Source organism: Canis lupus, chromosome 5 (genome assembly GCF_003254725.2).
Source record: "Canis lupus dingo isolate Sandy chromosome 5, ASM325472v2, whole genome shotgun sequence".
Lineage (NCBI taxonomy): Eukaryota > Metazoa > Chordata > Mammalia > Carnivora > Canidae > Canis > Canis lupus.
Window position 1 is genome coordinate 39,428,532 of NC_064247.1, and position 18,876 is coordinate 39,447,407.

At 35.2% G+C, this 18,876-nt stretch overlaps 1 protein-coding gene across 5 annotated transcripts in view; it reads left to right on the forward strand.

The window, feature by feature from the left end:
- The window catches only part of ZNF624 (zinc finger protein 624), a 40,585-nt gene extending 22,620 nt beyond the window's left edge, over nt 1-17,965 (forward strand). For 2 of the 5 annotated variants that reach the window (XM_025428277.2, XM_025428278.2), the window contains 3 exons: nt 4,419-4,545; nt 5,268-5,363; nt 12,543-17,965. In XM_025428277.2, the coding sequence (XP_025284062.1) occupies nt 4,419-4,545; nt 5,268-5,363; nt 12,543-14,761 (2,442 nt within the window). In that variant the 3' untranslated portion in view covers nt 14,762-17,965. The remainder of the gene's footprint in view (nt 1-4,418; nt 4,546-5,267; nt 5,364-12,542) is intronic. The other 3 variants (XR_004815698.1, XR_004815699.1, XM_025428279.3) reach the window with 3 other exon arrangements.
- Nucleotides 17,966-18,876: the final 911 nt, after the last annotated feature.

An 18,876-nucleotide genomic window follows, 5' to 3' on the forward strand; every position in this document is an offset into this window, starting at 1 on the left:
CTCATTGTATTGTCAGCAGAAGGAGCTAGGGATCTCTCTGGAGCCACTTTTATAAGGCACTAATCCCATTCATGAGGGCACCCTCCTGACTTAAGCATCACCCAGAGGCCCCACTGCCTAATGTCATCACATTGGGCATTATGATTTCAGCATATGCATCGGTGCATGGGGTGGAGGAAAAGGATACACAAACATTCAGAATATACTGCTGCTCAATTGCTGTTTCACTAAAGCTCTCTAGTGGATTTTTTTTCAATTATGAAAAACTATGGAATTTCTATTTAGTGAGATACCATTTTCACAATTTTGTCTCATTCTTTAGATTTGTTTTTCTTTAGGTTTTTGAATATGTTTGTAATACTCATTTAATGTACTCATTTAGTAAATACAACTTCTTGACTTCTTTAAGGACACTTTCCATTGACTGTTTTTTAACTCTGTCCCATGCTTTCTTGTTTCTTTATGTATGTTGAAACTTTTTCTCAGGACAAATATTTTAAATAAAACAATGCGGCAACTCTGGAAATCAGATTCAACATTCCCCAAGGTTTGTTCTTGCTGCTACTGCTGTGCTTTGTTTATTTAGGGACTTTTCTGGACTAATTCAATCACATTTGTATTCTTTGTCATATACATTCTCTGAAATCTCTGCTTGGTCAACATAGTGATTAATGACTGGACATAGATTCCCTTAAGGGATGTCTCGGTGGCTCAGCAGTTTAGCATCTGCCTTCAGCTCAAGATGTGATCACAGGGTCCTGGGATCAAGTCCTGCATCAGGCTCCCCACAGGAAGCCAGCTTCTTTCTCCCTCTGCCTCTCTCTGTGTGTCTCTCATGAATAAATAAATAAAATCTTAAAAAAAAAAAAAAAAGATTCCCTTAAATGCCTTAAACCAGCAAGTCTTCTAGCATTTGCCAAGAGGTTTTTGTATGTGGTAGGCATACCTTCTATTCCTAGCCTTAAGTAGGCAGTTTATAACTCTTGCTTGCACAGACCTTCAAGGTAAGCCAAAGGTAAGAGCTGACAGCCTTCTTATGTTTTTCCTGAGACTTAGCTCTTGATGGAAAAAGAAAATAAAACCCAGTAACTTATAACTTCATTATAACTTCATTATAATATGAGTGACATGAGAAGTGATTAACAGTAAAGTTTATGTACTGTCATTATCTCCCATATTAGCCATATTTTATTCTTAGCAGAATGAAAGTTTGCTTCATGAACTTTCAGGTACAAATAGATTAAAAGGTTTAAGCAATCTGACAAGCATACATATCTATATGACAGGAAAACACCCCAGAGGAAATCTGTCTCTCATGCTATAGAGCAAATCTTAGCCAAGTATACTATAACTTGAGACCTTTGCCTGCCTAGTCAGCTAATTAGGATTTTTAGTTTACTAAGTCATAGAGTTAGTGATTATGAGTTTGAATTCTGGAACCAAACTGAATTTGAACCTACACTTTACCTTTTCTGAGAACTTGGGCAAGATGTGGAAGATGCCTCACTTTTCTTATTAGCACCTTGTCATTACATAACAAGCTGTTAGATCATACCTGATAAATATGCACTATAGGTATACAAAAGGAAAGAGTAGTTTCATGAATCCCTTTGTACCTAATGCCTATATTCAGCAATTATCAGCCCCTGGGTAATCATATTTCATTTAGGTTTTTTTTAAGATTTTATTTATTTATTCATGAGAGACACAGAGAGGCAGAGACACAGGCAGAGGGAGAAGCAGGCTCCATGCAGGAAGCCCAATGTGAGACTTGATCCCGGAATTCCAGAATCACACCCTGAGCCAAAGGCAGATAGATGCTCAGCTGCTGAGCCACCCAGGAGTCCCAATCATATTTCATTTGTAATCTTACACTCTCATTAATTATTTTGAATCTGTACAAGACATTATATGATTTCATCTATAAATATCTCATTATATATCTATAACATATTTTTTAATGTAAAATATATTGCCATGGTTTCAGCTAAAAAATCAGTGGAAAGTCTTTTTTTTTTTTATAAGTTTCTTTTTTTTTTTTTTTAATTTTTATTTATTTATTATAGTCACAGAGAGAGAGAGAGAGGCAGAGACACAGGCAGAGGGAGAAGCAGGCTCCATGCACCGGGAGCCCGACGTGGGATTCGATCCCGGGTCTCCAGGATCGCGCCCTGGGCCAAAGGCAGGCGCCAAACCGCTGCGCCACCCAGGGATCCCAGTGGAAAGTCTTAATATCAACAAATGTTGACTTGGTATTTGTTTCACCAGTTGATTCTTATGTTACGATTAGTTAGTATTGTCTCTTAGGTCACTTTTAAGCTAAAGTTTTCCCCCTCCCTCTTTTTTTCCCGTTGTAATAATTCATTGAAGAAACCAAGTTATTTGTAGTTTCAAGCTGTGTTGTCCAATATAGTAGCCACTAGCTACATATGGCTCTTGAGCACTGGATATGTAACTATAGTCCAAACTGAGATGCACTGTAAATTTAAAATGCACATCATATTTCAAAGACTTAGTACAAAAGATAGTGCCTCATTAATAATTTTTACATTGAGTGTATGTTCACATTATAATATTACACATATATTAGGCTAAATAATATTATTTCACTTGTTTTTGGCAGTAGTATTTTATGTATCTGATATGTACCACCAGAAGGCACATAATGCCTAGTTGAGGCCTCTTTGATATATTAGCAGCTATTGATGACTCTTTAATTCATTAGAGATTGCAAAATGATGATATTCTAATTTTTTTAATTCTTTTCATGTATTAGCTGGAATCCTTCCTTAAAGAGAAATCTCTCTCAACTATGTGATGACACTTGATTACTATACAAGCCCTATATATTTTACATAGGAAAAGGACAAAAGGTTAACTCTGTTTATTTACTAGTTTCCAGGCATCCTCTTAAAAAATAAAATCAATGAGTATTTTTATAGTAGTATTATGAAATCATGAATTTAAATGTGTGTTTCTGAAACCCATTGTATTTATTATCCTCACTGATGTTCAAATTGTCCCATTATTATTAACTAGTGGGAGCCTCTTTAAGTTGTCTCTTATGTCTTAGGTATGATCTTAGTAGTCTTTGATAGCTTCCTTGCCTTTTGGTATCACAGAATGTTCCAGGCCCTGATTCCTTTTAGTGAAAAGTAATAATTAGAGGCTATAGTCTAGCTTGCATAGTGTTACCTTACTAATTATTGTTTTTCTTTTTTGGCCTTTTCCATGGATGAAACTAGAAAATTCATTTTTTTCCCTTAAATAATTAATGAGTTTATACTGATACTTCCAATTCAAATTTGGATCTGTGGAGTTATTATATAATCTCATCAATATTGCATTTATATCTTATTTATATCTTATTCTTCCTGCCAAATTTATTTGATCTCAGTGGCATTGATATACTAATTTGCCTTATCAAACACTACAGGCACAGCAGTTACAAAATAGCATTTTTATCACTACCACCAACAGTATGATTATTCATTGAAAACATAGTTTTTGTTTTTTTGCAGTTCTTTTTCTTTTGGGGGCATGTTTCACAAAGAAAATACACAAAATTGTTATGTTATAAAGTCACTTAAAATATTTCATCTTTGATGAATGCCTATGCTCAAACCTGGTTTCATTTTCCTTTTAATTTTTAGGGATGACTTTTTATTTTAATTTTTCTTTTATAACATATTTACATGGCTCAAAACTAAAATCCACAGAATAAGAAATATCCAAAAGAGTCTAGCTTCTAATTCCAGTCTTCTCCTTTCTCTCTACTCCCTCTTTCCTCTAACAGGTAACCACTAAAAAATTTTATGGCTCATTCTTATATTTTATTATACAAGCTCATATATAATTCATATCTTGACCAAAGAAGTTCTCCAAAGTCCCTATGATTTCTTATTTTTCTTGCTCAAAGACAGAGATTACAATATCCTTTATCTACAATCTGAAGGATAAACTGTATTTTCTATTAAGTCATGTTCTGTAGATTTGGAACTGAGGAAGAGCAGATATTATAGATAAGCCAGTTTGAGGGAGAAAGGATGATTTGGGTAGAAACTACTAGCTATTACCAAATGTTAAGACTTTCTAGCGAAGGAAGAAACCATGCTCTTTGACTCCTGATAATATAGGAAGACCAGTATTTCAAAGTTAGAGAAAGCCAGATTTGAATTAGTCTGAAAAGAGAATCCTACTTCAAGTAAAACTCAGGAAATGGAATAGGCTTTCTCTTATGGTTTTAAGTTCTTATCACTGGAGGGATTCATTCATCCATAAAGAGTTGAACTGATTGACTTCTGTGGTCATTTGATGATTCTGATTTCTGGAGTATTCCTCCAGCTTTATAAGTATTATTCTGCCCAACAGGTCTCATTGTATATAGTCCCTGGGTGATCACAGTGTATTTATTTTAGGATTCTGTGACATTTAAAGATGTGGCTATAGACTTCACATTAGAAGAGTGGAGGTTGATGGACCCTTCACAGAGGAACCTACACAAGGACGTGATGCTAGAGAATTATAGGAATCTTGCCTCCCTGGGTAAGAATAACTTGTGTCCATATATCTATCCATTTGAGCAGGTTTGCTGAAGATCTAGAGCCTCTAAAGTACTTAACTGAGCTTGGGGTTAGAGTTCAGGCATTAAAATCTCTTTTTAGGTGTATGTTGTTGGGAGTCATGCTATCCCTTGCTCTTAATTAAGTGGCCCACCCATTGTAGAGTAAGAAATACATATTTCATTGGAATCTTGGAGATCGTTAACAGTCCACCACATTTAGGACTAAAGTTTTTTCTGATCACTTTTACAAATGGGAGTTATAAGTACCTCCAGAAAGAAAAGGACAAATGTGTTCGTTTTCTTTCTAAACTCAGATTATTCCGATGATCTATTATCCTAGAAGACCTGCGGTCATAGTGTTGAGCTCCTCTGTAATCGTCTGTAACACCACCATACAATAGAATGTCTGCTGTACTGTGAACGTTCTGTATCTATGCTGTCCAATATGGCAGGCACTAGCCCCCCTTGAGGCTACTGACAACTTGAAATCTGGCTAGTCCAACTGAAGAACTGAATTTTAAATTTTATAAAGTTTTAACTAATTTAAATAGCCTCATTGGGCTGTTGACAACTGTATTAGACAGTGTATCTCTAGAACTTCCCAAAAATAGCCACTCTGCACAGAAGATTAAAAGCTGAGACTGAATTTGGCAATAGTTCTTACTCAGACACAGTCAAGTCTTACTGATTTTTATCTGCACAGGCCTTGCAGTTTCCAAACCAGACATGATATCTCATTTGGAGGATGGAAAAGGACCATGGGTGGTAGTAAGAGAACTTGCAAGAACCCCTTATCCAGGTGAGTTAATAAGAACCAGGAGGACTGGATTTATTTCAAGTTCATAGGTTATGGATGGAGCAAAACATCTGAAATATTTTGAGGAGTATCCTTGTTCAAAACTATCTCAGAAAAATTCACTCCCTCCCTTGCTCTCTCATCTGTTTTCCTTCTCCTGTTGCTTCTCCTCTCTCTATTCTCTACTTTTGATTCCCATTCCATCCTACTTTGCTTTCTTGAGGACATGATCTTCATAATTAGTCTTTCATTCAAACATGCATAAATAAAATCTTTAAAAAAAAGATAAGTGTACTCTTAATCCCCCTCACCTATTTCACCCATCCTTCACCTACCTCCTCACTGATTACCACCAGTTCTATTTAAGAGTCCAGGGGTTTTTTAATCTTTTTTTCTTTGTTCATTTGCTTTGTTTTCTATATTACATTCAGACTGACTTATTTCACTTAGCATAAGACCCTCCAGTGCCATCCATGTTGTTGCAAATGGCAAGATTTCATTCTTGATTGTGGCCAAGTAATATTCTCCTGTATATACATACCACCTCTTTATCCATTCACCTGTCACCGGACACTTAGGTGGCTTCTATATCTCAGCTATTGTAAATAATGCTGCAATAAACATAGGGGTACATGTATCCTTTCAAATTAGTGTTTTTGTTTTATTTGGGTAAATACCCAGAAATGGAATTACTGGATCATATGATAATTGTTTTTAATTTTTTGAGGAATCTCTATAGTTTTCCTCAATGGCTGCACCAATTTACATCCCCACCAACAGTGCACGAGGGTTCCTTTTACTTCACATACTCACCAACATTTTTAATTTTTTGTATTTTTATTTCAGCCTTTCTGACACGTATGAGGTGATACCTCATTGTGGTTTTAATTTGCATTTCCCTGATAAGTAGTGATGTTGAGCATCTTACCCTGTCTCTGTTGGCCATTCTGTATGTCTTCAGAAGAATGTCTTTTCATGTCTTCTACCCATTTTTTAAAATATTTTATTTATTTATTCATGAGAGACACAGAGAGAGAGAGAGAGAGGCAGAGACACAGGCAGAGGGAGAAGCAGGCCGCATGGAGGGAGCCCAATGCGGAACCCGATCCCGGGTCCCCAGGGTCATGCCCCGGGTCGAAGGCGGCGCTAAACCGCTGAGCCACCGGGGCTGCCCAATCTATTTTTGAGCCAGTGCCATACTGTTTTGATTATTGCCACATTGTAATATATCATGAAATCTGAGTTGTGAAACTCCCAGCTTTGTTCTCTCTTTTTTTTTTTTTTTTTTTTTTTTAAGAAAGAGGATGGAGATCATGACAGTTGAAATCAAGAGTCAGACACTTATCTGACTGAGCAACCCAGGCATCCCTGTTCTTCTTTAAGATTGCTTTGGCTATTTGGGGTCTTCTGTGGTTCCATACAAATTTTAGGACTATTTGTTCTAATTCTATGAAATATGTTGTTGGTATTTTGATAGCAATTACATTGAATCTGTAGATTGCTTTGGGCAGTATGGACATTTTAACAATATTGGTTCTTCCAGTCCATGAACATGAAGTATGTTTAAATTCATTTGTATCATCTTCAGTCCTTTTCATTAACATTGAATGTTGAAAATATTATATATTTAAGAGAGTGAATGAAAAGTAGGCATTGGAGACAGTTTTAGAGGACTCTTTAGAGAAGGCTCCCCACCCCCATGAAGAGGGAAAGACAAATGGGGCAGTAGCTACAGGAAAGTATGCAATGAAGAACAAAACTCTTTTGTTTTATATTTGAAATGGGAGTTTTTATGGCATATTTGAGTGCTGATAAGAATGATGCCACAATGGAGAGGCAGAAATTGACATTGCAAGACCAAGATGGGATCACTAAAGAACTAAAACTAAAGTGTGTAAGAAGGTTAAACGGAATAAACTCAAGAAAGGAAAAGGAAAGATTCACCATTGATTAGCAGAGAGGCCACTTCGCTATAACCCTAGGAAAGGTGGAGAACGTGGGTGCAGATAATAGGTCAACCAATGGTGGGAAGATCAAGGCATTCTATTATAATAGCTTCTGAATTGAAAGTAAAATATGAAGCAAAGCCATCAGTTTATATTGAGGAGAAGAAAGAGTTGTGAGAGACGGAAAGATACATATTTTAAGATACATAGATTTCGCTGTAGAAGCCATGTTGGCCTTATGCTTTTATTTTGGAACTTGTTTATAGCTTCTGTTCTTTCTGTTGTTAATAGGACTATTAATATTTTTTGTTGTTTCAGTTTAGTAAATTATGTTTATCTGGCAATTGATCCATTTTATCTAAAATTTAAATTAATGGCATACTACCTATCCTCTCTTTTAAGTGTCTGTATGGATCTGAAGTGATGTCTCTGTTTTCATTCCTCCATTGATTTTTTTTTCTCTCTTTTATCTTAATCAGTCTTGCCTAGGGCTTGTCAATCTTATTTAGCTTTTAAAGAATCTTTTTTGGGGACCTGGGTGGCTCAGCGGTTTAGCACCTGCCTTTGTCACAGGGTGCCATCCTGGAGTCCCAGGATAGAGTCCCACATCGGGCTTCCTGCATGGAGCTTGCTTTTCCCTCTGCCGATGTCTCTGCCTCTCTCTCTCTCTCTCTCTGTCTTTCATGAATGAATGAATGAATGAATGAATAAATAAATAAATAAATAAAATCTTAAAAAGTAAAATAAATAACCTTTTTTTACCTCTGATTTCTATATCATTACTTTCTTCTCTTTATTTTCTTTTTAACCTTTTTTAGCATTTAATTTGCTGATCTTTTTTAACTTCCTGAGTTGGATATCAGGAAGTTATATCATTTGATTTTCAGCCATTCTTTTTTTATAACTCATTCAAAGCAATCTAGACCACATCACACCCCATAAATGACCAAAAATAAATAAATAAATAAATAAATAAATAACAACAATAAGCAAAAAATAAACCTGTATCACACTTTTTTTATGTAACAACTTCAAAATTATTGAGCTCAAAGCATTTGATAATTTCCATCATGATGTCTTTGTCCCTCATGTTATTTAGAAGTATTTTTCTTAATTCTGTACCATCTGGGGATTTTCTAGTAATCTTGCTATCTTAATTTTTCCTGTGGTCAGAGATGCTGTGTATGATTTCAGTCTTTATAAATTTAAACTTTGCTTCACCACATGGACAATTTTTGAAGACATTTTGTGTGCACTTGTGTATCCTATAAATATTATAGAGTGCAGTTTTACATATATCAAGTTTTTGTTTTAAGGTTTTCTTTATTTATTTGAGAGAGACCATGCAAGCACGGGGAGGAATGGAGGAAGAAGGAAAGAATCGCAAGCAGACTGCACCTGGCATGGAGCCCTATGCAGGGCTCAGTCTCACGACCCCAAGATCATGACTTGAGCCAAAATCAAGAGTCAGAGGCTTAGCTGATTGAGCCACCCAGGCACCCTAGATGTATCAAGTTCTTTAGGTTGCTAAAATATATACTTATTGTCAGCTTATTCTGTCAGTTATTGAAAAATATTTTTTTAATGTTTTGCAGTAAGACTGTAGATTGGTCTCTTCCTTGTTTTCGTTACTTTCATTTTTGCTTTATGTATTTTGAGGCTGTGTTATTAGGTAAATACGAAGTTATAACTGTTATATCTTTCTGTTGAATTGGACCTTTTATTCCTCTGAAGTGTCTTCTTTATCTCCATAATGGTTTTTGCCTTATTTTTTTAAAAGATTTTATTTATTTATTTATGAGATACAGAGAGAGAGAGGCAGAGACATAGGCAGAGGGAGAAGCAGGCTCCATGCAGGGAGTTTGATGTGGGACTAGACCCCAGGACTCCAAGATCATGCCCTGGGCCAAAGGCAGACGCTCAGCCGCTAAGCCACCCAGGCGTCCCATGGCTTTTGCCCTAAAGTCTATTCTGCCTTGTACTAGTAACACTGTAGCACCTTTCTTTAAGTTATTGTTTATATGGTACCTCATTTTAGTTCTGTTCACTGTCATCTTTTATGTATCCTTGTATCTTTTTATCTTTTTTCTCTTATAAGTAGCATATTATTATTAGATTTTTGCTTTAAACAGTTGTTAGATTTTTGTTTTAAACAGATTTTGTTTGTAACCCAGATGGTACAAAATTACTTCTAAATAACCTGAGAGACAGTCCATATCTTTCAGAGTATTTAGTTCATATTTACATAATATAGTTACATAATGTTTAAATCTGTCATCTAACTTTGAAAGTGTCTTGCCTGTTCCATGTTTTCTTCTTCCCCATTCATGCATTTAGTTTTATTATCTTTTATTTTTTTATGTCCCCCTCTAATCACTTGGTAATCATAAATTTCTAAAATTATTTGCATAGTGGTTTAACTTTGCGATTAAAGCATTCATCATTGATACAGCAGTCTTAGATTTTCTCTTTTCCCAAACAACACTAGGATCTTAGAACAACTTATTGAACCTAATTTATATGTTGTTGAAATTATGTATTTTAATCCTATCTGTTGAATTACGTATTTTAATCCTATCTATATGTCGTATCTCTTAGACTATGTTCTATGCAGTCAACATTCATTTAGATTTTTTTGCCCAAACTTTCTCTTCATTTTTTTCTTCTTTTCTAAGCTTCTCCTTAGGATTATTTTTCTTCTGCTTAAAGAATACCCTCTAATATTTAACTTTATTTGCATCTGCCAGTATCATATTCTCTCCATTTTTCTTTTCATCTAAAAATATTTTTAATCTTCATTTTTGAATAATATTTTGGCAAGTTTGACTTCTAGGTTTGTGTTATATTCTTTCAGTATTTCAAAAGTATCATTCCGTTGTTTTTTGTCTTACATAAAATCTGTTGACAAGTCAACCATCTGTTTAATTCAGGAGTCAGAAAATCTTTTCTGTAAAAGGTAAGACAGTAGATATTTTAGGCTTTGTGGAAACATGGTAGGTCTGTCACAACTATTCCATTTAGCAATTATAAGCACAAAAGCATCCAAAGACAAAATACTAGCCAACGAATGTGATTTTTTAAGATTTTATTTATTTATTCATGAGAGACAGAGAGAGAGAGAGGCAGAGACATAGGCAGAAGGAGGAGCAGGCTCCATGCAGGGAGCCTGATGTGGGACTCGATTCTGAGACTCCAGGATCACTCCCTGGGCCAAAGGCAGACACTTAACCACCAAGCCACCCAGGTGTCCCCAAAGAATGTGATTATATTCCACTAAAACCTTTATGGACAATAAAACTTGAAGTCCATATAATTTTAGTATGTCACAACATATTATCCTTTTAGTATATTTTTCAACCATTTAAAAATGTGTATTCTTATCTCACTGGTAATACAAAAACATGTAGTAGAACAGATTTGGCTGTAGTTTGCAACCTGTGATCTGATTGTTGCTCCTTGATGGAAATCTTTTAGTTTCTTCTATATTTACTTTGTATTTCTCCTACTTGGAATTCATTTGGCTCCTAACATATGTGGCTTGGTATTTTTTATCTGTTTTGGAAAATGCTTGGTGTTATGTCTTTGAATTTGATTTCATCTCATTCTGTCTCACTTCTCTTTCTAGACTTCTGGGACTTTTACACCTGTGATAGACCTTTTCATGCTATCCTATATGTCTCTAATATTTTTAAAATAATTTTTCAAGTTTTTCATCATTCTGTACTTCATATGCATATTTTCTACTGACCTATTTTCCATTCTGTTGACACTCCCGTGTCATACCTACTGTGCTTTTAGTTTTTGAATTCTTACTTTCCAGTTTAGAATTACCATTTAGTTATTTTACACTTTTCAATTATTTGGTGAAATTATTGGTCTTATTTTCTTGAGTACTAATCATGATTATTTTAAGCTTATGTCTAAGACCTCAACTATCTGGATACCTTTTAGGTCTGTTTCTATTATGGTTTTTTTTTTTTCTCTTGAGTTTTTTCTTTTCTTTTTTCTCTCTCTTTTTTAAAAAGATTTATTTATTTGACAGAGAGAGAAATAGAGTGCAGGAGGGAGGGGAGAGGAAGAGAGAAATTTAAGCAGACTCCATACTCAGCATGGAGTTCAACAAAGGGTTCAATCATGTGACCCTGAGATCATGACCTTCAGGAATGTTAAGACATAAAAAGGTTGTAAACGACGAATACCCACCATGTGTTTCAACGTGGATAGAACTGGAGGGTATTATGCTGAGTGAAGTAAGTCAATGAGAGACTCCTAACTCTGGGAAACGAACAGGGATTAGTGGAAAGGGAGGTGGGCGGGGGGGACTGGGTGACGGGCACCGAGAGGGGCACTGGACAGGATGAGCACTGGGTGTTATACTGTATGTTGGTAAATCGAATTCCAATTAAAAAAATATACAGAAAAAAAAACATAAAAAGGTTGCAAAACTATCATTGATAATCACTATTTGAAATATTAGTAACTAAATATTAATTTTGACTAATTTGCTGTTCAGCATACTTTCTGAAAAATCAAAATGTTTTTTCCATAAACGTTTGATTAAAAAGTACAGGGCAGCCAGGGTGGCTCAGCGGTTAAGCGCCACCTTCAGCCCCGGGCCTGATCCTGGAGATCCAGGATCGAGTTCCACATCAGGCTCCCTGCATGGAGCCTGCTTCTCCCTCTACCTGTGTCTCTGCCTCTCTCTGTCTCTCTCTGTGTCTCTCATGAATAAGTAAATAAAATCTTTTTTAAATAAAAGTACATACAAAGACTTCAGTAAGCTGATCTGACAGGGAAATTTGAGAAAGCCCTCATACAAAAATCTAGCAAAGAATGAGAACAAATAGAAAGTATGGTTGGGAACAAATACCTGGTTTGTAGAGTAAATGGGAAGCAAGGAAGTAGTCACAACTTATGAAGAGTGGTCTGGAAAAAAATATTAACTGTAAAGGGGATGAGAAAAGTATTTGAGATACTTGGATTCTAGGAGGGTTACCATAAATGATTTTTTTTAGTAGGGGAAAATCTCTGAATTTACTACTTTGATTCTTGGTTCAATCAGCCTCCCTCAACCCTACCTCTTTCTTCTTAGAAAATAAGGCCAAGTTTGCAAGCAGTTAAAACTTTATATTCATTATCAGCTGAGGTTTCCCTTTTACTATCCTGTTTACTGAGATCTTCCTAACTTAGGAAATAGAAATCATTTGATTTGATTTATCTCTTTCCCCCCCACCAGAATTGGAGACCATACCTGCAACCAAGAATGCTGTATCAACAGAGGATATTTCTGAAAATGTATCACAAGAGACTATACTAGATAAGCTCACAGAGAATGGTCTGTGGAACTCCAGAATGGGAGGATTATGGAAATGGAATGAAAGGATATTGAGATTGCAAAATAGTCAGGAAAATCATTTGAATCAAAGAATAGTTACTCACAAGAAAATTCCCTCTGGTCAAAGAGGCTTTAGATTTGAATCTATTATTTTTCCTGAAGCAGGAGTTATCACAGAAGAACTCCACAGCAAATGCCAAACACATGACGATTTCCCTGAGAATTTAGATTTGATTACAGATCCCCATCTGGGGAAGAAAATTTGCAAGGATACAGAAAGCAGCAAAGCCATAAGGCCTACTTCAGAACTTACTTTAGGGAAAAAATACAACAATAGAGAAAAACCCTATAAATGTAGCACTTGTGAAAAGTCCTTTCGTTATAGATCATTACTCATTCAACATCAGAGAACTCACACTAAGGAAAAACCTTATGAATGTAGTGAATGTGGGAAGATGTTCAGCCAGCCTTCATATCTTAGTCAACATAAAAAAATTCACACTGGAGAAAAACCCTATAAATGTAATGAATGTGGAAAAGCTTTCATTGCTTCTTCATCACTTATGGTGCATCAGAGAATTCATACTAAGGAGAAACCTTATCAATGCAATGTCTGTGGAAAATCTTTTAGCCAGTGTGCTCGCCTTAATCAACACCAGAGAATTCAAACCGGAGAGAAACCCTATAAATGTAGTGAATGTGGGAAAGCCTTCAGTGATAAGTCAAAACTTGCAAGACATCAGGAAACTCACAATGGAGAGAAACCCTACAAATGTAATGATTGTGGGAAAGCCTTCAGGAATAAGTCATATCTTAGTGTACATCAGAAGACCCATACTGAAGAGAAACCATATAAATGCAATGAGTGTGGGAAATCTTTCAAGAATACCACAATTTTTAATGTCCATCAGAGAATTCATACGGGAGAGAAACCCTTTAGGTGTAATGAATGTGGGAAAGCCTATAGAAGTAATTCAAGCCTTATTGTACATATAAGAACTCATACTGGAGAAAAACCCTATGAATGTAATGAATGTGGGAAAGCATTCAATCGTATAGCAAATTTCACAGAACATCAAAGAATTCATACAGGGGAAAAACCTTATAAGTGTAATGAATGTGGGAAAGCATTCATTAATTATTCATGCCTTACTGTACACCACAGAATGCATACAGGGGAGAAACCTTATAAATGTAATGAATGTGGAAAGGCCTTCATGCGTTCTTCATCCCTAATTATACATCAGCGAATTCATACTGAAGAGAAACCTTACCTATGTAATGAATGTGGGGAATCTTTCAGAATAAAGTCACACTTAACTGTACATCAGAGGATTCATACTGGAGAGAAACCATATAAATGTACTGACTGTGAGAGGGCATTTACCAAAATGGTAAATCTCAAAGAGCATCAGAAAATTCATACTGGAGTGAAACCTTATAAATGCTATGATTGTGAAAAATCTTTCAGGACTAAGTCATACCTTATTGTACATCAAAGGACCCATACTGGAGAAAAACCATATAAGTGTAATGAATGTGAGAGAGCTTTCACTAATACATCACAACTTACTGTACATCAAAGAAGGCATACTGGAGAAAAACCTTATAAATGTAATGAGTGTGGGAAGGTTTTCACAAGTAACTCAGGCTTTAATACCCATCAGAGAACACATACTGGAGAAAAACCATTTAAATGTAATGACTGTGGGAAAGCATTTAGCCAGATGGTACATGTCACAGAACATCAGAAGATTCACAGTGGAGAGAAACCCTATAAATGTGATGTCTGTGGAAAAGCCTTTAGGAGGGGTTCATACCTTACAGTGCATTGGAGAACACATACTGGAGAAAAACCCTATACGTGTAAGGAATGTGGCAAAGGTTGTATCACTCTATCGCAGCTAACTCTACATCAGAGAATTCATACTGGGGAAAGGCCCTATAAATGTGAAGAATGTGGAAAAGCCTTCAGAACCAACTCAGACTTTACTGTACATCTGAGGATGCATACTGGAGAAAAACCCTATAAATGTAATGAATGTGGAAAAGCCTTTAGGAGTAGCTCAAGCCTTACAGTACATCAAAGAATACATCAAAGAGAAACTCAGCTAATATAAAGATTAATAAATCATTCATCTAGATGCTAACTCCACAGGAAGAATCATAAACTGTGTCTTTTATGAATGTGGGAAAACCAGGTGTAAATCACCAGAAAATACACACTTAAGAGATACTTGAGAGGGAGCACCTGGATAGCTCAGTCAGTTAAGCATCTGCCTTTGGCTCAGGTCATGATCCCGGGGTCCTGGGATTGAGCCCCAGAGCAGGCTCCCTGCTCAGCATGGAGTCGGCTTCTCCCTCTGCCCCTCCCCCTGCTCGTACTCTCATGCTCTTCTCAAATTTTTTTGGAAAAGATACTTTAGAAATATAAGAATGTGGTAAAGCATACAATCATATAAATGTTAGTTCTAATAAAATTCACAATAGAGAAAAATAATGGACAAATGAAAGTCTTCATCCAGGTTTCATACTTTATTCACTTAAAAAGTTATCTTCAAAGAATTACCTATATATTTTTTGCCTGTTTTCTATTGGTTTGTCTTTCTTATAAATCTGGAGGTGCTTTTTATATATTTGAAATATTAATCCTTTGTCATGTGTGTTGCCAATTTTTTAATCTAGTGATTGTCTTTATGCTTTTTTATATAGTAAAAGAAATTAACATTTTAATTTTTCATAATGAGATATTTATATATTTTCCTTTTTAGATTGTTAATTTGCTCTTTTAGTTAAAAGGCTCTCCTTAATCCCTAGGTTATACAATAGTCTCCTAAATTTGTTTCTAAGATTTTGGTTATTTTTTATATTAAAGTCTAATCTGTCTGGACTAGATGGCTAATCATAGAAGAGTAAATGGCCATTCATCTCTGAAAATGTTATGAACCTAAGTAGTACTCAGGGAAATGCAAATTAAAACAACCAATAAGACGTAACTTCCACTTCATGGAGTTGGCAGAAATGAAGTGATCTTTTGCTAGTGGACTTGGGGAAAACCTCTTACAAAAAGGTTATATCAACTCTTATTTTTTAAAAAAAACTCATAAAAAGGTTATTTATATCAACTTGTATTTCCACCAGCAATTCAGTAGTATATATTTAAAATTTTTTAACTTTAAAATTAAAATACTTTGGCCTAGCAGTCTCACTTTGGGAATCTGCCCCCACAGAAATAACATCATCAGTACACAAAAATACACACAATAAGAGGTTTTGTTGAAGTGTCATTTACAGAGGCAAAGTTGAAAATCAAGTGGAGATAAAGTGAATGCCAAACAATGGGATAATGGTTGAATAAGTTGTGATATAGCCACTCTGGAACAGCATGAGAGTAATTTTTAAAATTAGTTATATTTACACTATTGATCTGAAGGTATCTTAACAATTTTTGATAACCAATTGCTTTATTACAGAGCTTTATGTGTACAAGATTTCATTTTTGTTGATGATCACACCCACTTATGTATATATGTGCGTCTGTGATGAGCATGGAAACAAGTATATATACCAGAAGAATATATACCAGGCTGTTGTTATTGGTTACCTTGAAGAGAGGGAAAAGAGGAGTAGAGAGAGAAGTGGGGGGAAAGACTGGAATTTTTTTTAATGTAAGTGCAGCATGTATGGTACAAAACTCTATGTAAAACTATTTGTTTAGACTTTTGAGAACCATGAATGAAAGGATGGTCTTCAAAAAGTTAATGATTGTTTTAGAGTTGGTGGAGTATCCAGTATTTTTTGTTTGTCTGACTTCTGCACTTTTCTGTATTTCAAAAGTTTTTTTCCAATGAGCATGTGATATTTACATAAACAGGAAAAGCCTATTTTACTTGTGGAAATAATTTATTGGATACCTGTTATGTACCAAGAATTACCCTGATATATTGTCAGGGTAGGGACAGTCATGGGAATCTAAGAGCATGGGAATTGGTTCTGATGGTTCTGATGATTCCAAAGAAGTTATCCAGCACCTCATTCCCCCCACCCTCTTGGTTTCATTTGGAGAAGGAAGTAATTTCAGAGTATCCAAGGGTATCTGGAACTTGTGTCCAGGATATAGACCAGAAGCTTGTAAGCCTCAAGAGAAATTCCACCTTCAACATGGCACTGAGAAAAAGGTCACAATGGTGAAAAGTTCCATGTACACCCTCACAGAATGTTGCATGATGGATTGATTATAGGGGAGACAGCCAAAGATACCCAAGTCCATAAATGAAGTCTGAAGTTCTGGAAATACTAAGAGTCCTAGAACAGAAATGAGAACCTAGAGGCTGCAGCCCTGATACCAGAAAACCCTAACAGACCATGGACCTGATATCCAAAAAGGACAAGACAATGAGCTATGTTTCAGTGGAGGCTGAAGAAAAGAGAATCCAGTACCCCTCCCATAATGTTAGAATATATGTATCTATTTAATATTGGGATAGGGATATTGGAAAAAGATACAAGCTACCTTCCATTACAAGTTAATAATTTGATGCTTTAAAATGACCATTTCTGATTGAATTTTAATAGTGGAATACATGAACTATTACCAAGAGACTTTCCTCCTTTGGATGTAATATACCAGTTTCTGATTGGAAAGTTTGAGCGTTAAACCATGAAATACTACCCGTAAGAGACTCTGCTGTTAAAGAGTTGACATGATTTGATGCCCACTCTATTAACTGCTCCTTTCTACCTCCTAACCCTCACTATATGTAAAACTCTCTTTCCTGCCTTAGAGCCAAGCATTTCAAGAGGAGCATGGTCAGCAAGTTCAAATGACATAACTGAAGAGTGTCCACAGGGTTAGGGGATGGAGATGACAGAGACCACCTTTACTAGAGCAATTTCAATGGAGAGGAAAGGCGAAAAAACCTGATTCTGGTGTGTAGCAATATCTCATTATAGGTTTAATTTGAATTTCCTTTGTGACTAATGATACTGAATCTCCTTTTAGGTGCTTATTGGCTTTTTGAATATCCTCTTTTGAGAAGTGCCTTTTCGAGACTTTGGTCCATGTTTTTTCATTGGAAACTCTTTGTTCATTTATAGGATTCTTTCTGTATTCTGGGTGCAAGGTATTTTTTAGATACTTGTGTTGTAAACATCACCTCTCCATCTCCAGCTTGCCTTTTCACTCTCTCATGATATCCTTTGATGAATAGAAGCCTTTAATTTTAATTAAGAACAACTGGTCAACTTTTATGATTAGTGTTTTCTGTGCTCAGTTTAAGAAATTTTTTCCCAATCCAAAGTCATAAAGATATTTTCCTACATTCTCTTCTGTATGTCCACTGTTTTACTTTTCACTTTTAGGTCTATAATCCATCTAAAGTTAATTTTTATGTGTGGTGTGGGGTAGAGGTTAAATTATTATTTTCCATACAAATACATAATGTATTTGACATCATTAATTGAAAAGACCATTTTCTCCCCTCCCCCTTGTGTTGTAGTGATATTCTTATGATAAGTCAGATGATAATATGTGGGACTCTATTTCTAAACTATTCTGTTATCCCATTTAACACCAAATGTTCTTAGTGTAAACAGATTTATAGTAAATCTTGGCATCTGGTGGTATGCATCATCTAATTTTCTTGTTCAAAATTGTCACTGCAATTTTAGGTCCTTGACATTTTCACATATATTTTTTAATCTTTTTTTTTTCAATTCTTCCATACTGAAAAAGTTGATATTTTAATGGGCATTACATCAAATATATAATTTTGGAAGAATGAACACTTTAACAATATTAGACATCCAGCCTATGAGCATGCTACATCTTTTCATTTACATACATCTTTTAATCAGGAATTTTTGTATTTTTTGAATGTAGAAATTTTTAACATTTTTGTTAAGTTAGTCCTATGTATTTAGTGTTTTGATGTTATAAATGTTATTTAGTTTACTGATTTCTACCAACATATTCAATTTATTTGAATTTCAAATATATTTCAAATATATACAGTTGATCCTTGAGCAACACAGGTTTGAACTGTGCAGATCCACTTATACACGGATTTTTTTCAATAAATACATTGGAAAACTTACTGAAGATTTGCAACAATTTGAAAAACAGTGAACCACGTAGGCTAGAAATATTGAAAATTTAAGGAAAGTATATCATGAATGCACAAAATTTATGTAGATAATAGTCTATCACTACCATAAGACATACACAAACCTATTA